This window comes from Coregonus lavaretus (genome assembly GCF_964263955.1).
Source record: "Coregonus lavaretus genome assembly, chromosome: 2".
Lineage (NCBI taxonomy): Eukaryota > Metazoa > Chordata > Actinopteri > Salmoniformes > Salmonidae > Coregonus > Coregonus lavaretus.
Genome location: NC_139989.1, coordinates 5,986,724 through 6,013,742, shown reverse-complemented (window position 1 = coordinate 6,013,742; position 27,019 = coordinate 5,986,724). Strand labels below are relative to the sequence as shown.

Genomic DNA, 27,019 nt, shown 5'->3' with positions numbered 1-27,019 from the left:
AGTAAGATGCCATCACGATGAATCCAGCAGGGATCTCGACCACAGTGCTTCAGAAATATAGCTTCCTCACATCGAAGATTGTGTCTGAGGTCACTAAGTGCGCCGTGCAGGGCTCTACGCTGAAATTTTTTACAAGGAGCATGTGCGCATCTAAGTTGGAAAATGTAGGCTCACACAAATAAATTTAGGAGCACAATGAAAAATATTTGAGGTAATAAAGCTAGAATCCTTAATTTTTCTAGACACACTGGTGCTCCTAAATAAAAAATCCAGGTAGCACAGCAAACTATTTAGCCATATATGAGAGTAAAATGGTCACACTGTAGAGCCCTGCCCGTGTGAGCTGCGGAAATTTCTGGAAGAGGTAAAGGGTGGCATGTTTACAGAGTCACCTCTTCAGTTCTGGCAGGCAAGGATGGCTGTTTATTCAAAGCTGTGCCCTGTGGCACTGGATCTGATTTCTGCCCCTGCTATAGGAGGATGGGCTCATTGTAATGGCTGGAAAGGAATAAATGGAACAGTATTAAACACATCAAACATATGGAAACCACGTGCCTCCGTTCCATTAATGCCATTCCAACCATTACAATGAGCCCGTCCTCCTATAGCTCCTCCCACCAGCCTCCACTGCATAAACAGAACTTCAAATGTGCCATGACTTCATTTGTTGTTTTTTCCTCGCTATTTCTGTCAGATAAAGTTAAAGGTACTTGATTTTTCTTACATCTACTACTAAAGTTTTAAAAGCATTGGATTGTTATAAACATGGCACTTATCCAGTCTAGGAGCTTATCCTTTTAAATCCAAGTCACATTAGGATCGATTTATAGTTAAACCTAACCAAACCCATGTCCTGGCCCATCACCTTATGTATGACTTTCCCCCAAAGGCAAGAAGTGACATCCCAAAAAAAATAACTATAGGCCTACAACACATAAATGTGTCCTAGCCTCCCACACATAGGCTACTTTCTAACACTAAAACTAAATAATATAAAAACAACATAGAAATGTTTTTATCAAACTGAAACTGCACAAAAATGTAAACGCAACATGCAACAATTTCAACGATTTTACTGAGTTACAGTAGATAAATTAGGCCCTAATCTATTGAATTCACATAACTGGGCAGGAGCGCTGTCACGATCGTCGTAAGAACCGGACCAAGGCGCAGCGTGACATGCGTACATCTTTTAATGAGTACTTAATGACAAATACAAAAACAACAAAACGATACGTGACGTCCTAAGGTTAACAAACACAAACCTCTCCGGAACAAGATCCCACAAAAGACAAGTGCCAAACAGGCTGCCTAAGTATGGTACCCAATCAGAGACAACAAGCCACAGCTGCCTCTGATAGCGAACCACCCCGGCCAACATAGAAATACATGATCTAGAACCTGACAAAGAAAATTCAACATAGACAATCCACACCCTGGCTCAACATATAAGAGTCCCCAGAGCCAGGGCGTGACAAGCGCAGCCATGGGTGGGCCTGAGAGGGCATAGGCCCACCCACTGGAAAGCCAGGCCCAGCCAATCAGAATGAGTTTTTTCACACAAAAGGGCTTTATTACAGACAGAATTACTCCTGAGTTTCATCAGCTGTCCGGGTGGCTGGTCTCAGACCATCCCAAAGGTGAGTAAGTCAGATGTGGAGGTCCTGGGCTGGCGTGGTTACATGTGGTCTGCGGTTGTGAGGCCGGTTGGACGTACTACTGCCAAATTCTCTAAAACAACGTTGGAGGAGGCTTATGGTAGAGAAATGAACATTCAATTATCTGGCAACAGCTCTGGTGGACATTCCTGCAGTCAGCATGACAATTGCACGCTTCCTCAAAACTTGAGACATCTGTGGCATTGTGTTGTGTGACAAAACTGCACATTTTAGAGTGGCCTTTTATTGTCCCCAGCACAAGGTGCACCTGTGTAATGATCATGCTGTTTAATCAGCTTCTTGATATGCCACACCTGTCAGGTGGATGGATTATCTTGGCAAAGGAGAAATGTTCACTAACTGGGATGTAAACAAATGTGTGCCCAAAATTGGAGAGAAATAAGCTTTTTGTATGTATAGAAAAATTATGGGATCTTTTATTTCAGCTCATGAAACATGTTACATATTGTGTTTATATTTTTGTTCAGTATGAATAAAAACTAGTAAATCAAGTCTGAAAACTAACTTAAACTAAACTGAATTTCAAATAAAATCTCAAAACGAATAGAAATAAGAACGAATATTAAATAAAAAACTATAATAACCTTGGTCACATGACATGGGACAATGAAGTACCAGAGTGAACAGCTGCTGCTGGTTGGAGGAGGGGTGGGTGGGTACTTTTACCAACTCCTCTTTGAGTAATAACAAACCATTCAGTGCCTAATTACTATGTAAGGCTTGCCTTACAGAACAGAGAGCCGTGAAACAATACAATGATCCACAGGGAGGGAACAAAACCCTGCTATTATGTACAGTACAGCTGGGCTCCGTCAATGAGCTACTAGCCTTGGTTCCACGGGATGCGTGACTGACAATGACTGTGTAATTTGTTGTTTATCTATGGCATCAATATGGGATGCTGGCTGGGTGTCAAACGATAATTGGGTAGGGTGAGAGTTGTCCTGCTTGAACACGAACATCCCATTTAAATAGCAGTGCTTGCTAGTTTGACCAAGCACTCCCCATATTACAAGCTAGCACTGAACCTGGGAATTTATGTTGTGCATCAAAATGGGAGACCAACAGCCCATGGAAAATGTAAAACTATCACCCTAAAAGATTAGTAGAATAGAGATTAAGGAAGTCCTATACAGGGTGAGTTTGGTTAACACTTACTGTACCCCAGACTAAACCTGAATCTGGATTACTGAGCTGTAGATGCTCTGCTCCATCCACTCTACCCTTGAACTGTCTGTGAAAACTCTCTCTGTCTCTGTCAAATATGCTCATCCCTAAAGGTTTTACTGTATGTGGGATTTACTGTGCGGAAACTGATATAACATTACATTGAATATTTCAGGCCTATAGGCTTTCATGAGAATATTTCACCTACAGCTATCGCTACAGAGTAAATGTCATGACTTCTTCCGAAGCTGCCTCCTCTCCTTGTTCGGGCAGGCTTCGGTGTTCGTCGTCACCGGCCTTCTAGACACTGCCGCTCCTCATCTCATCTTTCCATTTGTTTTGTCTTGTTTATTACACACACCTGGTTCATATCCCGTCATCAGTACCTGTATAAGTGTTTCCTCTGCCCCCTTGTCTTTGTGTGTGATTGTTTATTGTGGAGGTTAGTTGAGCTCGGTGGAGCTCCTTGTATTTTTGTATCGCCGGGATATTTCAGCCGTGTGCCTTGTTGTTTCCCAGTGCGACTGATTCCGCACTGGAGTGTTTGACGCATTGCTGCGTACCGCTGTGCCTTCGGAATGAACTATTTTATTCTGGGATTTACCCTCCTGCACCTGACTCCTTTAAAATCACCCACCACAGAATCACACACCAAGACATGGAGTCAGCAGGAGAAGAGCACATAACTGAGCGACCGGATCCAGCCACCCACACCCCAGCAACCAGAGGAATTAATATATCCCGACCTAGGGATTATGACGGGACAGCTGCCCGCTGCCAGGGATTCCTCCTGCAACTGGACCTATACTTCTCCACCATCAGCCTGGCTCCATCGGAGCGGGATAAGGTGTCCGCCCTCATCTCCTGCCTCTCGGGGAAAGCCCTGGAGTGGGCCAACGTGGTCTGGAGTGAGGGAGGAGCCGCGTTGGACAACTACGGGGAGTTCGCTCGCCTCTTCCGGGCCATCTTCGATCACCCGCCCGAAGGTAGAGAGGCGGGCAAGCAGCTGGTCCACCTGAGGCAGGGGACGAGGACCGCGCAGGACTTTGCCCTGGTGTTCCGTACTCTAGCGGCTGGGTCCGGGTGGAACGAGCGGGCCTTCATCGACAGCTTCTAGTGCAGCCTGCGAGAGGACGTACGATGAGGGCTAGCCTACCGGGATACAATGTTGACTTTTGACCAGCTGGTGGACATGGCCATCCGGTTGGACAACCTGCTAGCTACAAGCGTTTTCCAAAACGCAGGCGACCAAATTACCACCTCATCGGGCGGGGGATTGTGCGATAAACCTCCCAGGAGTCATGTATATCCCCTATCGCAGGCTGACACAGAGGCGATGGAGACATACGTCTCCGAGTCCCTGCGCCAGGGGTTCATACGTCCCTCCACTTCGCCCTCCACCTCAAGTTTCTTTTTTGTGAAAAAGAAAGACAGAGGTCTGCGCCCTTGCATTGATTACCGAGCACTGAACAAGGGGCCAATATGTTATAGTTATCCTCTACCCCTCATTCCATCTGTAATCGAGTCAATGCATGGGGCGTGCTTCTTCACAAAATTAGATCTCCGGAGTGCGTACAACCTGGTGCGTGTCCGAGAGGGGGGCGAGTGGAAGACAGCATTCAGCACAACCACGGGCATTACGAATTCCTGGTGATGCTGTATGGTTTGATGAATGCTCCATCCGTCTTCCAGTCCTTTGTGAACGAGGTGTTTTGGGACATGCTTGGTCACGGTGTAGTGGTCTACATCGATGACATTCTGGTGTATTCCACTATGCGCGTCGAGCATGTGTCCCTTGTTCGCAAAGTGCTGACCTTTATGCCAAGGCAGAAAAGTGTCTGTTTTTCCTAAAGTCCGTCTCCTTCCTTGGATACCGCATTACCACTTCAGGTGTAGAGATGGAGGGATATCGCATTTCAGCCGTGCGTGATTGGCCGACTCCAACCACGATAAAGGAGGTGCAGCGCTTTATTGGCTTTGACAACTATTATCGGAGGTTTATCCGGGCCTTTGGCAAGGTCGCAGTTCCCATCACCTCTCTGTTGAAGGGTGGGCCGTCCCGGCTCTGCTGGTCTGCTGAGGCTGACAGGGCCTTCAGTAACCTGAGGGTTCTGTTCACCTCAGCCCCGGTACGGGCCCATCCCGATCCATCACTACCGTTCGTAGTGGAGGTGGATGCGTCCGAGGTAGGGATAGAGGGAGGGAGTGTGTGTAAACAAAGACACGTTTTTGCTACAGGATTTATAACATAATAGACTTCCCTTTGACATACTACGGACATTCCGGACCAGACCAGAGGAATACTTCCTATTAACAGCAAGTTCTCAGAACTTTATTGGTGTGATTTATTTTCAAAACATTTGCAACTGTGTATAACAGTTGCCCTATCTTACTTTCTTATTTTTTCCTTTCTTAAAAAAAACTACAAATAACCCGAAATAACATCCAATATAACCATCCACATTTGGTGGATTTAAAATAATCTAACAAATATAAGAAATAAAATCACTAAAAGTTGCTGTAGCTTCAAAATGATTATTCTATCAGTTGAACACATCCGGAATTGGAATTGAATTTAATCAAATGAGTTCAACAACATCTTCATAAAAACTGAACACCCCCTTCTATTACACAGAAGGAGGAGTGTTTAGCGCCTCTTGTCTTTGTGGTGGTGCATGCAGCTGAAAACACCTGGGGCCTCATGTATCAATCTTGCGTACGCACGAAAACACGGCGTACGCCAGCTTTCACATTCACGGTCAGATGTACTAACAGTGAAATTAACGTAAGAATGTGCGTTCTTCCACGTAAACTTCAGGCCTGGCGTACGTACATTTTTGTGATGTTTGTCCGTTGGCGACTCATAGAGGCAATAAAGTGAAGTGGCAAACATTACACTACGAACTGTTCTATCGCACCTGCCAGATATAGCTTATAATTTGTAATTGATAAATGATTTGCCATATTATTGTCACACGGGTCTTATTAGAATATTCTATTAATTATGCAATTAAGTAAGAACATATATAAAGGATGTGAAAATTGATACAACCCGTCTAGCAATGGCAGCTTTGGCTTTATTAGAAGACATTTTCAATGGACAAATCCGGAGAGAACGAGTTTTTAGGGACCACGGTGATTTTCTGGCCCACGACGATGACTGGCTCATCAGCCGTTTCAGATTTCCAAGGGCTATACTCTTGGAGCTCTGCGCTGAGTTGGGTCCGAATTTGGAAAGAGAGACAGTGAGGAGCCACGCATTACCCGTTCCTTTACAGGTGCTTACTACACTTGGTTTCCTAGCAACCGGTTCTTTCCAAAGAGAACTGGCAGACCGCTCAGGAATAAGCCAGTCGTGTTTGAGCCGTGCAATGCCACCTGTATGGGACGGCATCATCCGCTTGTCTACCAGGTATATAACGTTCCCATACGATGCAGGTGACCAGCCAAACATCAAAGCGCAATTTGCAGCGATAGCCGGTTTTCCTAATGTAATCGGAGCGATCGACTGCACACATATTGCTATAAAGGCGCCATCTGAAGACGAATTTGCATATGTGAATCGGAAACATTTCCATTCAATAAATGTGCAGATTATATGTGATGCACAAATGCGCCTAACAAATATTGTGGCAAGGTGGCCTGGGTCAACCCATGATTCATATATCCTTACAAACAGCATGGTTGGGATGAGACTCCAAGCTGGCAGGGTGCGCGATGGGTGGCTACTTGGTAAGTTATGCATTTAAATGTATGGTTCTATCTAAAAGTAAAATGTTTGTGTCTGTAATTATTATTACTGCCCATCAGGAGACAGTGGTTATCCACTAAAGACGTGGCTGTTAACCCCCCTCACCAACCCACAAACTGACCGAGAGCGCAGATACAATGATGCCCATTCCCGCACTCGGTCAGTTGTGGAGCGGGCGATTGGGCAGCTGAAATGTCGGTGGCGCTGCCTTGACAGGACCGGGGGGATGCTGTTATACCGCCCTGACAAGGTTTGCCGCATCATACTGGCCTGTGGAGTGCTGCACAATGTCGCGCACAGGCATGGCATACCCCTTGGTGAGGTGGGGGCACCGCCAGATGACCCTGACCCAGGACCAGTATATGTGCAGCACAATCAACAAGCCATTCAGGCCCGTCAACGTGTAATTGCGACAATATAAATGGTACTCAGACACAAAGTTCATTTTTTGACCAATTATTTTAATGAATGGCTTATTTCTGTGAGTGCGTCAGTGACATTTTTAAGGTGACTGTTCATTTCTTCAATGGCCCTAACAATTTGTTGTTGTGACTCCAGAACAGCATGCGTCAAGACACGGCCAGATGGACGGGCTTCAGCACTGGGGGGAACATTAGAGACACGGGAGACGCTGGACTGAATGGGCTCTGGCTGCTCAGGTGGTGCGGACTCTGAGTGCGTGCCAGTGGACGTTCCTGCGGTTCCTAAGTCCAATTAAACACAGGCACATCTTAACAGTAATTTGAGTCTGTTCCTTATTAATGGGTACACGCATTTGCAATAAAAGCAGTGGATACGTGAAATCTCTGGTGTACCTTTTGCTATATTGCATGCATTTTAAAATTAAACGGTGGCTGGCTATGTATATCAAAGTTAAGGAAATAAATCTGAGTCACCTTGCTGGCAGTCCTGTAGTATATCCGAGTCTCCTACATCAGCGGATACGATTCCAGAGATGAACGTGTCTCCTACAATAGAGGCAACTCTCTGATCAAAGGGTGCAAGTTCATCGGTCCCTGTACCACCGCCTGTTCTGCCCACACTTTGTCGGTGCGCAGCAGTTCTCCGCTTAACTTCCACCTTTATGTCTGACCATTTCTTCTTCAGTTCATTTACGGTGCGACTCTCAGATCCCACCGCGTTGACGGCATCAGACAAACTCGCCCACTCTTTTTTCTTTCTTTTGTTATTAATTCCAGAGGACAGATTTCCAAATAAAATATTTTTTCTTGTTTCTACCTCTGATAGTAGCACCTCTAATTCGTTTTCAGTGAAATTTCGTTTCTTGCTTGCTTTAGCCATGTTCTTGCAGGTTTCTTTTGCCAAATTGGACTAATTACCATATTTAAATTGATTTAATTGAGGGAGGAGACAGGGTGTGGTGTGGTGCTCGTGCATGTGCGCTCAATTTCGCGTTGATTGGGATGTACAAAGAGAATGTATGTGGAATGCTGCGTACGCAGAGATTCATACATCAGATTTTTTTGGTGCGTACGCACATTTATGGCTTTGTCCGTACGCAATGTTTTAGTATGAATTCAACGCAAGTCTTTGTACATGAGGCCCCAGGTTTCTGTCCTTGGTCACCTCTCCTTTGGAGAACAGCACCCTGTGTGTCACTAGCCTCTGCCAAGCCCTGCTGAGGTAAGCCTTGTCAAAGTCTGAGGCATAGGAGTAGGACCACCGTCTCCAGGAGGAATACGATGAGGATGGCTCAAAGGGCCCAGGTGTCATGGCCGCCGTGTCAGCCTGATCCGAGTGCTCGTAGTTCCTCACGATGTGGTAGTCCCTCAGCAGCCGGGCCAGGAGCTCTGAATATTTCCTGAGGATGGCGTCATGCTTGGCCACACTCTTCCAGTCCATCCACTAGAAGGCTGAGATGCTGTCGATGACCAATAGGCACAGGGCGGGCCGGCTGCAGAAGATATTCTCCAGGTAGTGCAGTGTGAGAAGCAGCTGGACCGAGCTGGAGCAGAGGACCACGAAGAGTCGGCCCAGGCAGGCTTGCACCCTCTCCTCTGGCTCTACTGCCGCGACACCATCCTCCCCTTTGGCGTCCTCCACCAGCCTCAGCATGTCAAAGTGGTAGTCGGTGTCCACGTACATGACCTGCACCTCCAGGCCCCCCCGGTCGGCTGGGAGGATACAGTGGGTCACCAGATGGAACAGGGTCTGCGTCTTCCCACTGCCCTCGGTGCCATGGAACTCCACTATGTCACCTGGAGAGATGTCAACTATGTGACTACTGTAGTTATTTCTTTATATGGACTGATAAGCTCTTGGCTTCCCAAGTGATTTTACCCACCGCTACTGAAAATAAAGAGTATCTTCAACCAAGATCAGAACACTAGTGTAGGACACAACCCTGCAGGCGCCGCAATAAGGGGCCCAGAGTGCTTCCTGCAACCCCTGGAGGTACCCCCTCCCCAAAATGTGTAGAATAGTATGAGATTAGTTATAAAATGCATGTAGCTAAGTAACTGCCATGTGTCTGTGTTTAACATTACTAGATCGTGTTGGACAGAATAAATTGTAAACAGTTATCTACGTACTCGTTAACCGGTATGGAGTGTCAGTAAAGTTTGATAGCTCGTAGCAATGTTACTGAAGACAAAACAATGTAACAAACAGTAGTTATTAGGTGTATGCTGGTGTAAAAGTTAGCTAGTGTTCATTGGGGAAAGACTTGATGGAATGGTGCACAGTTGATTGGAAATGCACACGTGACGTGCTGGCAAAGTCTATATAACGTCACAGACTGTTACGAACCCCGTGGCTTTAAAAGTCTAGGGTGGATGGAAAAGAGACCCGTAACATAACTCATGCAAATTAGAATCGTGACATGGAAACAGTGAGAACAAAAATACACAGACAACCAAATACACAGACAACCGAGTGGCGCAGTGGTCTAAGGCACTGCATCGCAGTGCTAGCTGTGCCACTAGAGATCCTGGTTCGAATCCAGGCTCTGTCATAGCCGGCCGCGACCGGGAGACCCATGGGGCGGCGCACAATTGGCCCAGCGTCGTCCAGGGTAGGGGAGGGAAAGGCCGGCAGGGATGTAGCTCAGTTGATAGAGCATGGCGTTGTGTGGGTTCGATTCCCACAGGGGGAAAAATATATAATGTATGCACTAACTGTAAGTCGCTTTGGATAAGAGCGTCTGCTAAATGACTAAAATTTAAATGTAAATGTCAAACACAAAATGTTTATTATGAACACACGGTAAAGGTTTGGGAAAAAGGGCTGAGCAGGACCCAAGGAATGAAACAATAATGTAAAAAAAAACTAAACTGATCTTGCCTGCATCTAGAACCACTAAGCTACTGCTAACCATACAAAAAATACAGTGGGTGGTCCACTCAGGTCTAACTAGCGTTTTTAGACAATGTTCTTTCTACGGGTAATGTATGCACAAGGGCAACTTGCTAAATCCCCCTTTTCCCAGGAACACACAATATAGTTACCATACAGAGTAACCAGCAAATGAGTGCGTACACAAAAAACAGGACACCACAGTATCCATACTCACAAACGAGAAGAGTCTGTCAGCAAACACAACTGACTGGCTTTTAAAACAATGGGAGGTGTGAGTGAAAAACCAGAAACAGGTGGTGCAATGCAGAGGAATGTCCACTGATTGGTCCACCTCAGCAATCAGCAGACAAACGGATGTCGGACAGGTGGGACACCCCAACAACCACCAATCAGGAACACAAAGGACACCTGTGATTAGGGCAGAAGGAGAGGAAAAACAAAAAAAATACATACAGGATACCTGTATCCGTAACACAGACATCAAGTTACTTTCTTACAAACCTTTCGTTAGATACTTTTTTTTACACATAGAGTATCTTGCAACATACTTATGCACCGTTCTCTGTCATTTTTGTAGTGGTTGTTGCCATCCTCTCTTGCTTGTTGTGTTGTGGGTTCGATTCCCACGGGGGGCCAGTATAAAAAAAATATGTATTCACTAACTGTAAGTCGCTCTGGAAAAGAGCGTCTGCTAAATGACTAAAATGTAAATGTAAAATGTTGTCAGGAAAATATAACGCGCATTTTCAAATAGTCTTCCTTGCTTTTTGGAATTTTACCGTAATATCTGGCATAGATGAGCTATTGAAATTGTTACCGGATCGTTATCGTGCCTCTCTGGTAGATATAATGAAATACATAATGAAAAATAGTTTAGTATAATTGCTCTTAATCTCAACGTTATCAATAAAAGGCTATTAGCTTGTGTGACAGAATATCCATCACCTGCTTTTCATTGGGCGCGTGAGGAATACATACAAGGTTGCCTAACAACTCGTGGCGAGAGGAAACAGTGGGATTCAGATGCCACCTTGCGGTGTGTATTGAAATACATTGGAGCCGTGGCATTTAGTTTTTTGCAGCTTCTTCACATAATTACAAGGTTATTTAATTGCATACTCCTTAGCCATATCATTTAGCGAAACATTATTTTCAGGAATACTTTCACAGGTTTCAATAAAACATTTTTTTCTGTAGCCTAACAGCTGATCCTGTATTAGCAATCACTCTACATGACAGAGCATTTTGGTATGAGAAACTGACTCACGGTCAGGTGTGCGAGTTCCCATTCCCTACTAAGCTCAAGTGGGGAACGGAGCCAGCCAGCATGTTTCTATTTTTTCAATTTTCCCTTTGACTCGGGAAGTACTCTCGCTGTCAAACTACTAGAAATAGAAACAGAGAGAAAGAGGCGAAGCGAGAGGGATAACTAGGCCCAAAAGCGGTCTTCTCCAGCAGGTGGCGTTTTTGTGTTTTTTCGCTCACGAAGCAAGGAGTTTTTGTATGGAAGTCAATGAGAGATTGTCGAATTTGGTTAACAAAAATTTGAATGGCTTATTTTCTACGTATGGCTTATTTGATCGACTAGAAGTTTTGTAATGCTTAGGTTGTTACGAGTGTACTGATTTAAATAGGACACGTGACATCCCGGCAACTTTGAGAAAAAACACTTCATATTGTAGTTATGCCTGTTGTTGCGCGTATCTGCCCTCTCATTGGCTAGAATGGTCCCACCTAATCTTGCCTCCTCCCAACTGCCTTCCATTTTTGAAGACATTTATTTTCATTGTTAGAGTGTCCACTTGAGTATCTGGTCAATATAATGCAGAATCTGTAATAGAAATAACGTTACAGGGAAATAAGCGAGCACGGGGCAGTTCAATCAGCCGTGTAGCCAACCTTTAATGATACATTGTATTTAAACTAGCTGATACAGTTGTTGCAAATAATCTATGGTGTTCTAGTATCGATAGGACAATCGTCAACACGAGTATGGCAACCCCTCTACCTCCTTGCGTGATAGATTGTGGGACTGGGTGAGTTCGTTTACTCGAAACAGCTGCGCTTGCTCTGAAGATACAGTATGTGATCTGCCTTGAAAAGGGCATTTACTAACGTTAGGCTATGTTGTGCCACCAATCAAGACAACCTTTGCCACCCAAGTGGAAAGCACCTGCCTGCACATTTTACTTCAGAATAAGATTAAATAATATATTATAATGTATAATATATAATAATAAATACTTTGTAATGTTAGGTCTATAGCTAAGATGTTAATGTAAATACAGTGCCATTGGCCACTGCTGTAGGGTCCTCTAAAACGTACACTATTTTAGCCCTAGAGGAGCCTACTGTTAACTTTTCTGAATCCGAAGGCCTGTAAACTCACAGGTGTGATTAACTTGATGAATAACTCAGCCTGTGGGCAGTACATTAGTAGAGGTCTCTATTAATTAAACAGCTGCATGTTTTGGATAACAATATACATTTGAGAGGAGATTACTTTTTCCTCCATGATGAATTAGTATGGTTAAACAGGAAGTTTTATTTAATCAGAAAGGCTGGGGTCGAGACAGAACCTGATGCTGTGAATTTATTATAGGGAACTTATTGCTAAAAGTTTTGGTTGTTTCTGAAAGGTTAATTGCAAATTGATCAGTAGAGAAAATATTGACAAATGCATTCTGCTTCGTCCATGGTACAGAAAATAAATAAATGATTCAGTTGTATATTTGCACAATGGTTAGGGGAAAACATTGTAATCTTTGCTGTGTTATGATGACTTTGTGCTGTTTTTCTTTGAATGCAGATACACCAAGATTGGATATGCTGGAAACACAGAGCCACAGTTTATCATGCCGTCCTGTAAGTATACTGTATAGCTTATGTTGCAACAGTGTCAAACACTATTGACTTCTAACTTGAAGATGGCTTTATTTACATCAGTTTTGGAGTTGAAGGTTTTTTGTTTTTGGATTTGAATCAAGCTCCGCCTCGGGAAAGCACTAATTAAAGGCAGTGTAGCCTCCCATCTCATCACACGGCTGTGTAACCTTGAGCAAGGTACTGCACTCCAGCTGCCATTTCACTCATTACCATCAATTCATTTCTCAAGGGAACGGACAACAAATGAGTTTCAGACTGTTTTGATCTGTTCTTTGTAGACCACAGAGGTCTAAAATATGCTTGATGGCTGTGTGAACATATGGGCCTTGGTACGTCATCTGTCCATGTATATCGACTTGATGGACGGGAGGTCTAGAGAGGAATGTAACACCTGTTTGTTACCCTTATGTGTTTCCATTTCAGGCATCGCTATACGGGAGTCAGCCGGTGTAGGAGACCAGGCACAGAGGCGACTTGTGAAGGGAGTGGATGACTTGGATTTCTTCATAGGAGATGAAGGCATTGATAAGCCCAACTATGCAACCAAGGTGATTGGTCCTACTCATAGGATCTGTCCCACTGGGCACAGACGTCAGTTCAACATCTAGTTCAACGTGAATTAAACGTAAAATCAACAAAACATTTCACCATGTCATTGGATTTAGGTTAAAAGTTGGGTGAAAAAAATACATAATGCCCTTACGTTTATTACTTTTTGCTAATCCAATCAGTTTTCCACGTTGATTCAACGTCATTACATGGTTGAAATGACGTGGAAACAACATTAATTCTACCAGTTTTCGCCCACTGGGATGGTTTTGAGTTGTAACCATGTGGCTTTTTGTCTCCAAAGTGGCCCATCAGACATGGGATGGTGGAAGACTGGGATTTGATGGAAAAGTTCATGGAGCAGATCATATTCAAGTATCTACGGGCAGAGCCTGAAGACCATAGCTTCCTTATGGTGAGAGACAGTTTATTGTAAAGGTATTATATACCCCATTATAAACTGGTTGGTTCGAGCCCTGAATGCTGATTGGCTGACCGCCGTGGTATATCAGACCATATACCATGGGTATGACAAAACATATGTTTACTGCTCTAATTACGTTGGTAACCAGTTTATAATAGCAATAAGGCACCTTGGGGGTTTGTGGTATATGGCCAATATACCACAGCTAAGGGATGTATCCAGGCACTCTACGTTGCGTCGTGCCTAAGAACAGTCCTTAGCCGTGGTATAATGGCCATATACCACACTCCCTCTGGCTTTTTTGCTTAACTATACACCATAACACGTATTTTGTTTGTCGTAACATATGGGAGTGAAATAGACATTTGTATTTATTTTTCTATTTTTGATATTGGTATTTCAGTATTTATAAATACCGATGAATACACCCATTTCCCCTTCTGAATTTAGTCTATGTTTTTCTAAATGAAAACGTTTACAGTCAATAGCTGCATGGTTTTTGTAATACCTAATTGTAATTTTATAGCTTTGCTGTTATTGCTCTTAGATTGCGTCAGTTGGACTGTACAGTGTTTTTTATCTTTGTGTCCCCAGACAGAGCCTCCGTTGAACACGCCAGAGAACAGAGAGTATCTGGCTGAGATCATGTTTGAGACCTTTAATGTCCCAGGCCTGTACATCGCAGTGCAGGTACAACAGAAATAATGTTGCATTCACACTATTGATCTGAGGTGGTTTTCACCTGTTCTTGTTGTGTTTCTCTTTTCACTATCAGTAGTGTTAATGAGGTGTAATACCCCAATGACCCCATTCATGTATGGTTAGATAACAGTAGTAGTATATAGTATAAGTATTTAGCGTGTCTTATTATTATAACAATGTATTTGATATGAGCATCCATCCATGCCATGTAAGCCTAGATAGCAATATATGTTTAAACACTTGATAGATCAGTAGATGCATAAAGATGTTGATGAAAGTGAGGTCCAATTAGGGCTGTTGTGGTGACCATATTACTGCCACACTGGCAGTCATGAGTCATAACAGCAGACAAATTCCACATGACCACTGAGTCACGGTAATCTCCTTTTATACACTCTGGATATAGACGTTGGTAATAGAGGTCTTCACGGGTCAAAAACGTTGGACCCGTTCCAAAATGGACCTGGGGCTTTGCCACCCAGAACAGATATGCATAAATAAATAAATAAATAAAATATAATAATATAGAGACCCGTTCTGAACGGACCCGAGGACAACTAGACCTGGTCCGGTCTGATCCGAGTGAGGGAAGCAGCAGAAAAGTCATGTTTTAAGCTACTTTCTTAACTGGAGCTGATAAAGTGTGAGAGGGAGAGAGAGGTGCCGCTCTAGCAGGCGGGATAGGGGCCCTACAGTGAGCGAATTACATTCAGAGCAGGGAGAGAGGAGCGACAGCAACCAATCAATCCGACTCCCGCTATAGTAGACTACTGGCTGCCATAGCTAGGTTATTTATCATCAGATATGATTACATAGTACCTGTCTTGACTTCATCAAACTGGGAGAAGCTAGTTAAGCTGGCTAACATTAGCTAGCTAGGCTAATTGAGGCTGCAGCTGTGCATCAGCTTTCTCATCCTACACAAAATAACAACAACTCCATTCAGAATACTAAGTACTCTCTCTACTGCAGCAGTCACGTTCGGATCTGTACGGGTCCTTCTGGACAAGTCAGTTAAAATTACACATACCCGAGACCCATGACAATCATATCAGATCCGATCCAGACCCGTGACATTATTTAGAATTCTGGATCCGGAATCCGGATCCGGACTCGGGTATTCGGGTACAGGTGGATCCGTGAAGACCTCTAGTTGGTAGTACCCAACTTGCTAACGACCATCAGGTCGCTAATGACCTGGTACTCAGTGCTCTATTGTACCTCTTACCACTCTGACATCAATGCAAATGCAATCGAAAATCACATCAAACAGTTATCATCTAAAACCGTATCATGCTTTTAAAACTCACCGTTAGGCTACATTTTTTGACCTCACTGTGATGAACAATTTGAAGAAAGAAGTTCAACAACAGGTTGAAACTGAGTGGAAAACATGGTCGTTGTGGATGTTGTTTCAAAGCCTAACAGAACGAAATGGACAGCTCTTTATAAGGTGATGATTAATTCAAAGCATTTAAGACATTGCATGTAGAACACCCATACACATATTCGAGTTTATGCATACGCATAGGCCTATACAGTACATGAGCCAAAGGCCGAAAAATAAACCTGAATTAAAATAATGATTGTGGCATTATACAACACATAGCCGAATAGCCTACTGCATATTATGCAAGATGGAAAAACATAAAAAAAAAAAAACATATATAGATTGAAGATGTTTTTGGTACATAATTGGTCTCGCCTATACTTCAAAATTAAACAGATTCTAGTAATCACCTTTGAGTGTGGACTGTATTATTATGCATACTGGATGGACTGGTTACCTTATGCTACGCTCCAAACTTTCTATCCATGAGTCTGGGAGAGAACGTATAGGCCTAGGCGATGCTGTTGGTTCATTGATTGTGCAGGGCGGCTTACAGTTAGCCTACAATTATAGTGAATTTGTCCATCTCCTCTCCTTCATTCCTTTTTCGAGCACGCAGAGATGGGGGCTGTCAACTGTTTAAGTTAATTAAATGCGTTTCGTTGTGTTTTCGTTACTATCGCTATTCCCGAACAGATTTCACTTGGTTTCCCAAATTAAGCACTGGGTAGATGCAGGAACATGGTTGGAGAGCCTGTAGCATACAGAGTTTGGGCGGAATATCACCTCTCGTGCGGTGAGGTTGCATGCTCCTCAAACAGTGGTTGATGCATGAAGTGAAATAAGTGTTTTTATAAGCCCAGACATTTCTAAATGCAATCCCGTGTGAAACCAGAGTTTTTGATGGTTGCCACTAAAAAGAGGAGGATCCCTGCTGCTACTATATTTAGGCCTATTTCTCAGCTGCTCCGCATTAAAACCGGAGTAGCCTCGGCATGATTTAAACTGGGAAAGCAGCCTCCATTCGCTATTCGAGTGAATACCGATGACGTCTTTTTTCCCCTGCCCCCTGTTCCTACAACACGAGGTTGGTGGCACCTTAATTGGACAGGACGGGCTCGTGGTAATGGCTGGAGCGGAATTAGTGAAAAGGTATCATATACATCAAACACATCGTTCCAGGTGTTTGATGCCATTCCATTTGCGCAGTTTCCGTACGTTAATATGAGCCGTCCTCCCCTCGGCAGCCACCTGTTGTTCCTACCATTTGATATTGGGACATTCTAAATAATTTTTTTTATTTTTTATATATTAGTAAAGACAAGATTACATTGAGAATAGTCTGATGGTTGAAAATATGCCCACTTGATGAGAGAACAGGGTGTGCAGCCTGAGGCAAGGAACAGAGCATAAGCTTTTTTTTGCGACTTTTTATCGCCTATAGTCGCATCATGCAGCCCAAATATGTTTTGATTTCTAAGACATTCTAAGGTTTGTATCATTCACAACTAAATTAGCCAAATAATTCAAAATCTAGGCTACCATATAGGACCTGTTTCAAATGAAATATAAAGTATCCTTTCAATTTTATTCAGCCAAGTTCAATTATATTCTTCTTACTATAAAATCATATTATATAAAATAATGGCACGGGACTTATAAGAATATCTTGTTTGCTAAATGAACTAGACTACAGCCTATGGCATGGCGCATAGCCAGATAACATACAGTAGGCCAACTCATATTCTGTTCTCTGAAATACATTTTCTTCAAATCATAATGTTTCTTTAGACCTGCCTAAAATAAATAATGGATTTATTGTGGTGGTGTATATTAAATGGATTTATTAGACTTTTTTCAATGTAGATGTTCCAAAGGCGTGCATCAGCGGCTTGTATGCGTGGAGGCCTGGAGATTCTAAAGATGTTTATGTTAATTGCGGGTCAATTACGGTGAGACAGGCAAATATTTGCATGACAATAACCGGCTGACAAAATTTCATGACCGCCACAGCCCTAAATCCAATCACATTGAAATATGTCTCTCAATGATTGTACTGGTTCATTTCAGGCAGTTCTGGCCCTGGCAGCATCATGGACGTCTAGACAAGTAGGCGAGCGAACACTGACAGGAATCGTGATTGACAGCGGAGATGGAGTCACCCATGCCATACCTGTGGTAACAAAAGCATATCCATAGTTTTTTTTGTTAAAAGACACTATGACATAATAGGTCGCAGGCCTAATAGGTCATAGAGGCTTATAATCACACTTGTCATGAAAGCTTAATGTTGTCTTATGTCACGTTAAACTTAATGAAACTGTCCATCAACATTGGGGGTTGCCATAATCTTCAATGACAGAAGTGTTATGCCAACCTTATGAAGGCATTATAACCCCTCAATATGTGTTGTCATTCCTCAAGAAAAGCTAGGCCATCTTGGTTGCTTAGCTTTTATTGTGGGAACAAAACAGAAATGCCTTTCTTGTGAGTGGAAGGAACTAGCAAGCCCAACTTAACTCCTTCATTGACCTGTTTTGATTGTATGTCTGTCCAAATTCAAAGGAATGTCAATATACAGCATGATCCAGGACATCGTGGGTTAATGGGAGGATCCAATGAGGAAAGGCATGTAAGGGGAAGTTTTATAACCATCCCATCCCTTCCCTGATAGAAACAGCCCTGTAACATGGGTAGAACCTGGCCCCACCCCAGGACATGCTTCAACTTAAAACTTGGTTAACCCCCTGTGCCCTGTGTGCATTAGGCTGCCTTTGTACAGGCAGCCCAATTCTGAGGGGCAATTTTTTTCACTAATTGGTCTTTTGACCAATCAGATCAGCTCTAAAAAAAGAGCTGATGTGAAAGGATCTGATGTTATTGGTCAAAAGACCAATTAGTGGGAAAAAAAGATCTGAATTGGGTTTCCTGTGTAAATTCAGCCTAAGACTCCCATGCTGTTTCTCAACAGTCCAAAGTGGCTTTTCCCTCCTCCAGGTGAAGGAAATTCCCCTGGGGGCCTTCGGAATATTGCTTTTAGCTATCCTGTCTTTTTAAATAAGGCTTGCTATCCTGTCTTTTTAAATAAGGGTTGCTATCCTGTCTTTTTAAATAAGGGTTGCTATCCTGTCTTTTTAAATAAGGGTTGCTATCCTGTCTTTTTAAATAAGGGTTGCTATCCTGTCTTTTTAAATCAGGGTTGCTGGCAGAGAGGAAACAAGGAGAAGTAGCCAATTTAGCTTATTGAGTATATATGACTCCCTCTCTGTAAAAGCGATGTGGCATGAAGTTCTATGTCTGTTGTTTATGATGAGTAAAATGCTGTGTCAAATTTGATGATTGCTGGGATCCTGTATGTGGAGTTTTTCTTTATGGCTATAGATTATATATAATATAAAATCGAATTGGATACCATAAAATAGAATACCATAGAGTGAAAAACAAGTGCTGTACCCATATTGAGATATATTGGAACTTATTAACGTAAAAGTCCCAGCACATATCACAATTTCCTATGTTCATAGACTTCTTCAGACGCCTTCTTCACTGTCAGCTGGTTTCTAAATGCCCACACCCCATTTGTTTCCATAGACTTCCATAGACTTTGGTTAATAGAAAAGTCACTGGTATACCTGCTATTACTAAAGATGCACTATGCAGAAATCGCTCCACCATTTACTGGTTGCTAAAATCTTTGTAGTTCGCCTAATTTCAGTTTATGTGACAAACAAGCAAGTATAGTGTAGAGAATCATTGTACCATCTAAACCGCTGGGAAATATCTTTTCCATAACCAAAAATATTGTATTTTCAGCTGTTTGAAGCTGGTGTACAATGACAGATTTATAACTGACATATTTGGTCAGGCCGCACAGACATTTACGTATTGCAGCTTTAAGTGTTTAATGTTGTGCAAATTCATAGTTATGCTGCAGGTATAGAGTAGCTCTTTGAGACATGATCAGGATCATATTATGTTAACCTATTGTTGACTTGATATTTAGGATTCTTGACTTTAGCTGTTTGAGTCATTGCAACTTGTGTGTCCTGTGCTAGGCCGAAGGCTACGTCATTGGGAGCTGTATAAAGCACATCCCCATAGCAGGTCGAGACATCACCTTGTTCATCCAGCAGCTCCTCAGAGAGAGGGAGGTGGGTATCCCCCCGGAACAGTCCATGGAGACAGCCAAGGCAGTCAAGGTGAGGAGGAGAATAGTAGTGAAGCTACTTTTGTACAACACCTAGTGACCTCTTTAAGAGGTTTTGATTGGTGTAATGGTTGTTGGACTGACAGCCGCAGGATCCCGGGTTTGACTCCCGATCGACACTACCCTACGAATACGCTACATTATGTACATAAATGGACAATGTAAGCTAACACTTGTTTATTTTTTGTTTGTTGTTTTGTTTTCCTAGGAGAGGTACTGCTACATCTGTCCGGACATTGTGAAGGAATTCGCCAAATATGACACGGACCCTGGGAAATGGATCAAGCAGTACAAAGGCATCAATGCCATCAGCAAATCTGAATTCCACATAGATGTTGGATATGAACGCTTTCTAGGTCCAGAAATATTCTTTCATCCAGAGGTATTTATTGATATTCTGAATAATGGGTAGCGTTTATTTTATGCTACACTATCTATAAGAACTAACATGACAACCGTTATCAGTCAGTGTCGTTACCCAATAAGGATCCAATTGAGTTAATTACTCATTTGGAATGAGTATCTTCAAGAAAGCACCAATTGTTGTCATGTAAGATATCAGTAAAAAAAAAAAAGGTAAATAATTGTTATGCAGAATAAAGATGCCAAATTTAGGATTATTCTAATTTAAAGGCCCAGTGCAGTCAAAAATGATTTTCTTGTGTTTTATATATATTTCCACATTGAGGTTGGAATTATACTGTGAAGTTATGATAATGCCCTTTTAGTGTAAGAGCTGTTTGAAAAGATTGCCTAACATTTCAGCCTGTTTTGGTGGGATGAAGTTTTGGCCTGCCTGGTGACATCACCAGGCGGTAAATTAGTTAATAGACTTAATAGAGCAATAAGAAAGAGTTCCAAACCTATCTGCCAATAACAGCTAGTTTTCAGTTTTCCCCTCCCAAGGCCACTCCCAGACAGTCCTAGCAAAATTCTTGCTTGAGAAATTGCTCTTTGCTAAGAAGATATTTGTGTTTATTTTTGACCATTTTAATTAAAAACAATAACAGTAAGGTGCTTAATTGTTACCCAGAAATGATTTGATATTGAGATGAAAACAGCTGCATTGGACCTTGCTTTAAACATTCACTTTTAATACCCAGTAAATCTGCTCCTGTGTTTTACAGTTTGCCAACCCAGACTTCACGCAGCCCATCTCAGATATAGTTGACGAGGTTATAATGAACTGTCCAATAGATGTCAGAAGACCTCTATATAAGGTATGGCTTCAACACCACATTCTGCAGTGGGTTGTGTGATGGGGGAAACGCATATCTTTCCAGTCTAACAATTCATTTAAGAAAGAATAAGATTTGCAAGATTCTTATAAATATGTTAGACTTGCTCTGCAATACATTTAGGAGAATTGGTTATTTTGATTCAGAATAGTTTTTCATCCTTTGTCCACCAGGTGTCAGTGTACAACTTGTTATCTTACCGGCAGATTCATGTTGGCCTTTTTTGGTTACTACATGATTCCATATGTGTTATTTCATAGTTTTGATGTCTTCACTATTATTCTACAATGTAGAAAATAGTAAAAATAAAGAAAAACCCTTGAATGAGTAGGTGTGTCCAAACTTTTGACTGGTACTGTATATTTAATCTAAACACAGAATGAGTGGAAATTGTCTTGCTCTCATGTCTATCCCCATACCACTTATCTGCATATAAAATTTACATTCACAGGGGGGGGGTAGAAGGATTACAGGGGGGGGAGAAGGATTACAGGGGGGGGGGGGGGGGTAGAAGGATTACGGGGGGGGGGTAGAAGGATTACTTTATACTATTCCAGGTATTCCTTAAAAAGGGGCATTTACGAAAAAACATTGAAACAAGTCATTGAACTTGTAATAGCCCAGTGAACCAAATCTTGCAATTTTCTGGGCAATTGAATACATTTAACAATTCATTGAGCATCCTAACTGTACCCACGAGTCACAACACCTGAGGTGGTCTTTAAGCTTAAACCATCTTCTTCACAAATTGAAAGGTGGTCATCTGCAGTAAAACGCTCGCTGCTGGGCTCTCATCTCCTCCTCTGACACTGGTAATAAATTGATTCATTTCAGAAAGGCAAAACATAGAGGGAGAGAGGGATGAAAAATAGATGGAGAACGGTACTTTTTGTATTGCCCCAGAGGTTATTCCAGCTCATCCTAATCTAAACAATGGGATACATTTCCTCCCAAAGCCTCCAAAGTTTGTTAACAAACGATTAACCCCCTCGACCTGTAATGACGGAGAATCGCTGGTTGATCCCCTATTATCGCTGAACGTCAATATTTAATTAAGGTCAAATGAGTGTCCGGTTTTCCCTGAGCCTTTTCGATCTCTCTCTCTCTCTCTCTCTCTCTCTCTCTCTCTCTCTCTCTCTCTCTCTCTCTCTCTCTCTCTCTCTCTCTCTCTCTCGTGTTAGGGTTTGAGACCTGACCAGCATAGCCTTTACACATTTGATATCAGCAACTTTCAAGGGTTGTTATTTAAGCAATAAGGCCAGAGGGGGTGTGGTATATGGCCAATATACCACGACTAAGGGCTGTTCTTACGCATGAGGCAAAGCGGAGTGCCTGGATACAGCCCATAGCCATGGTATATTGGCCATATACCACAAATCCCCCGAGGTGCCTTATTGCTATTATAAACTGGTTACCAACGTAATTAGAACAGTAAAAAATAATGTTTTGTCATACCCGTGGTATACGGTCTGATATACCACGGTTGTCAGCCAATCAACATTGAGGGCTCGAACCACCCAGTTTATAATTTGTGATAAACCCCTAATGCTGTGATGACATTGAAGCCTAACTAGTCACAGAAAGCATGCACAAAAATATTGAACATCTGTCGATGTGCCCTTGAGCTAGGCATTTAACCCTAATTGCGTATAAATTACATACTTGTACATGTGTAAAAAAGGACAAATATAAGCGCCCACTAATTATGTATTTTTTCTGTCTCTTGATTATTGTGTGTTTAGCCAGATTGAGTAGTTCCTGGTGAATGAAGGTGTTGTTATTGTTTTGATGGGCTAGAAAACTGACACCCTATAGTCGTGTTGTGTACTGACACATTGCAGAATATTGTCCTGTCCGGCGGTTCCACCATGTTCAGAGACTTTGGCCGGCGGCTGCAGAGAGACCTGAAGCGGTCGGTAGACGCCCGGCTCAAATTGAGTGAGGAGCTCAGTGGAGGAAGGATAAAGGTATGTGTGTGTTCATGCCTTCCTGCCTCCTATGGTTTGGCATGACAACGATCATAGGAGATGGCAATACAGATCTGGCATTGTCCAGGCTATTGTGATGCAGGGTAGAAACTGGGCTCAGGGGATGGATGGTAATCTGTCTACTTTCCTGTTGTTTTCAGCCCAAGCCCATGGAGGTCCTGGTGGTCACACACCACATGCAGCGCTACGCTGTGTGGTTTGGAGGATCCATGCTTGCCTCTACGGTAAGTCCCCACACAGTGCCCATGTACACACTCACACACAATGAGCATGCACGTACGTACGAAAGCACGCACCCACGCATGCACACAGATGCACACTACATTTTCTACATGGTCATACTCATATAATTTATTTGGGGGGTAAATGGGAAGGTTAACAAGTTCTATTATTATTATTATTATTGTTATCATATTCACTATCACAAATGTCTACTGTAGTAATGTGTGTATATAATCAATATATATACAGTGGGGAAAAAAGTATTTAGTCAGCCACCAATTGTGCAAGTTCTCCCACTTAAAAAGATGAGAGAGGCCTGTAATTTTCATCATAGGTACACGTCAACTATGACAGACAAATTGAGAATTTTTTTTCCAGAAAATCACATTGTAGGATTTTCAATGAATTTATTTGCAAATTATGGTGGAAAATAAGTATTTGGTCACCTACAAACAAGCAAGATTTCTGGCTCTCACAGACCTGTAACTTCTTCTTTAAGAGGCTCCTCTTTCCTCCACTCGTTACCTGTATTTATGGCACCTGTTTGAACTTGTTATCAGTATAAAAGACACCTGTCCACAACCTCAAACAGTCACACTCCAAACTCCACTATGGCCAAGACCAAAGAGCTGTCAAAGGACACCAGAAACAAAATTGTAGACCTGCACCAGGCTGGGAAGACTGCATCTGCAATAGGTAAGCAGCTTGGTTTGAAGAAATCAACTGTGGGAGCAATTATTAGGAAATGGAAGACATACAAGACCACTGATAATCTCCCTCGATCTGGGGCTCCACGCAAGATCTCACCCCGTGGGGTCAAAATGATCACAAGAACGGTGAGCAAAAATCCCAGAACCACACGGGGGGACCTAGTGAATGACCTGCAGAGAGCTGGGACCAAAGTAACAAAGTCTACCATCAGTAACACACTACGCCGCCAGGGACTCAAATCCTGCAGTGCCAGACGTGTCCCCCTGCTTAAGCCAGTACATGTCCAGGCCCGTCTGAAGTTTGCTAGAGTGCATTTGGATGATCCAGAAGAGGATTGGGAGAATGTCATATGGTCAGATGAAACCAAAATATAACTTTTTGGTAAAAACTCAACTCGTTGTGTTTGGAGGACAAAGAATGTTGAGTTGCATCCAAAGAACACCATACCTACTGTGAAGCATGGGGGTGGAAACATCATGCTTTGGGGCTGTTTTTCTGCCAAGGGACCAGGACGACTGATCCGTGTAAAGGAAAGAATGAATGGGGCCATGTATCGTGAGATTTTGAGTGAAAACCTCCTTCCATCAGCAAGGGCATTGAAGATGAAACGTGGCTGGGTCTTTCAGCATGACAATGATCCCAAACACACCGCCCGGGCAACGAAGGAGTGGCTTCGTAAGAAGCATTTCAAGGTCCTGGAGTGGCCTAGCCAGTCTCCAGATCTCAACCCCATAGAAAATCTTTGGAGGGAGTTGAAAGTCTGTGTTGCCCAGCGACAGCCCCAAAACATCACTGCTCTAGAGGAGATCTGCATGGAGGAATGGGCCAAAATACCAGCAACAGTGTGTGAAAACCTTGTGAAGACTTACAGAAAACGTTTGACCTGTGTCATTGCCAACAAAGGGTATATAACAAAGTATTGAGAAACTTTTGTTATTGACCAAATACTTATTTTCCACCATCATATGGCAATAAATTCATAAAAAATCCTACAATTTGATTTTCTGGATTTTTTTTTCTCATTTTGTCTGTCATAGTTGACGTGTACCTATGATGAAAATTACAGGCCTCTCTCATCTTTTTAAGTGGGAGAACATGAACAATTGGGGGCTGACTAAATACTTTTTTCCCCCACTGTACAGGACTCAGCCTACAGATGTAGGATCTTCATTTGATTACTCTTTTGTTGATGAGAATTTTCCTGCACAACAGGAAATGCAAACTTGTAGTGTATACGAGGTTTAAAAAGGCTTATAAAGTTTGTTATTTCCACTTTAAAATGTCAGACTTTGCCCAAACGAAAAATGTATCAACCCCTACAAAAAACGTCCACATGATGATTCACATTTCATGTTGCTGCAGGATTATTTTCCTGCTGTAGCAAACTGGCTCAAATTAAGTTCCTACATCTGTAATAATGCTGTGTCTGGTGTTATCCAACCTTTTTGATCTGCCTTGAGTACTGAGATGAATCCCCTGTTGCTCCTTGCTTTTGTATTCTGTTTTTTTCCTTCACAGCCTGAGTTTCTCCAAGTTTGTCACTCAAAAAAGGACTACGATGAGTTTGGCCCCAGCATCTGCCGCCATAACCCAGTCTTTGGTACCATGTCCTAAGGCTAGAACCCACACCTACAGAACCTGCTGTTGACCCCGGCCTGGGTTCAGTCCATGCATCGTGATTGTTGTCCTTACTTTACTAACATAGCACTTTAACCTACCACACAAGAACCCCTTAGACGTTGATGCGCAATTGAATTTGTCAACTACAGTATATTGTACAATCAGTATAGGCTACTTAGAATGAACGTGAATGATACAAGTAATTTAATTAGACTCAGACCTCTTATAGCACACATACAGTGAATGTTCAATATTCTCATTGAAGCAACATTGCAGACTATTTAATAAAATTAAACAAGAAACGAATCTAAACTGGAACACTTTGGTTGAAGCGATAAACTTAAGACGGTTTTCTTGCATCTACTTTCTTTATTTCGCTGTACGCTCTTAAGATTAACTTTAGATCCTATCCCAGGCTGCATGAATCATGTGGGAAGGTAACCAATGCTACTTCTGGAGTAGCTCAAGTTACGTTTGTCCAACATCCATAGAATGTCATGCTTTGAAATTGTATATAGAATATATAGATAAAGATACTATATATTATAATATAACATATTTAAAATGTGTTTATATTTGTATTAAAGATAGTTTATCAGAACAGGTATGAACAGATGTAGATCGTACGCTGTACTTCATTGACGTGAAATAGTGTAAAGTGAAAGAAGAGATATTTAGTTTTATTAGGTCCAAAAGTATTTATTTAATTGTTTTTGTCAGCCACAAATTATCTAAGGTATATAATAATATTGAAGTATTTATTTATACATTTCTGTGTATCTGGAAGTTATTTCCATAGGGAACTGTGGTCACAAAAAATAAAACTGCTGTATGTGGCTAATGTGAATAAAGGTACTTGGCACCTTCATGGCTTGTTGTTTCTGATTGATAGCTAATGCGATGCTTTCCAAGACAGACAGTAAATGACTGTCTTTAGTACCAGGAAACATTTAATTAATTTGTTTATTGTGTCCATTTCTGGAAAGGGTATTATGCACACTTTGTACTTGTATACAGCCCATTACTATTAAACTGACTGTATTGTTTGGGGTTGCCAAAGTTGCAAAGTTATTGTTATTCAGTCACTGTATCCAATCTCTATTGCCAATGGCACACATTAAAATGGTTTTATGGGTTCATTTTTTCTCCATGTGATATTAATAGCAGTGGTATTCTTTTTGATATAAGCCCATGTCACGGTACCGTATTTTTCCTGATCAGCGTTCA

General features: G+C 42.3%; 1 protein-coding gene and 1 pseudogene across 2 annotated transcripts; one reads left to right on the top strand and one right to left on the bottom strand.

The window, feature by feature from the left end:
- Positions 1–5,447: 5,447 nt before the first annotated feature.
- LOC311099925 (DNA repair protein XRCC2-like) lies at positions 5,448–11,204 on the bottom strand (annotated as a pseudogene). The gene is made up of 3 exons: positions 11,183–11,204; positions 8,155–8,816; positions 5,448–5,537 (listed from the first exon to the last, which is right to left on the bottom strand). The product of its transcript is annotated as a DNA repair protein XRCC2-like (transcript).
- A 549-nt stretch (positions 11,205–11,753) lies between these two features.
- Positions 11,754–26,660, top strand: LOC311146375 (actin-related protein 3B-like). Its single transcript, XM_084182868.1, has 12 exons — positions 11,754–11,951; positions 12,725–12,780; positions 13,225–13,349; positions 13,655–13,765; positions 14,369–14,464; positions 17,877–17,984; positions 19,862–20,005; positions 20,222–20,395; positions 21,141–21,233; positions 23,093–23,218; positions 23,380–23,463; positions 25,691–26,660. The coding sequence occupies exons 1-12, from the start codon at positions 11,908–11,910 to the stop codon at positions 25,784–25,786; spliced, it is 1,257 nt and encodes a 418-aa protein (XP_084038994.1). The 5' UTR covers positions 11,754–11,907; the 3' UTR covers positions 25,787–26,660.
- Positions 26,661–27,019: the final 359 nt, after the last annotated feature.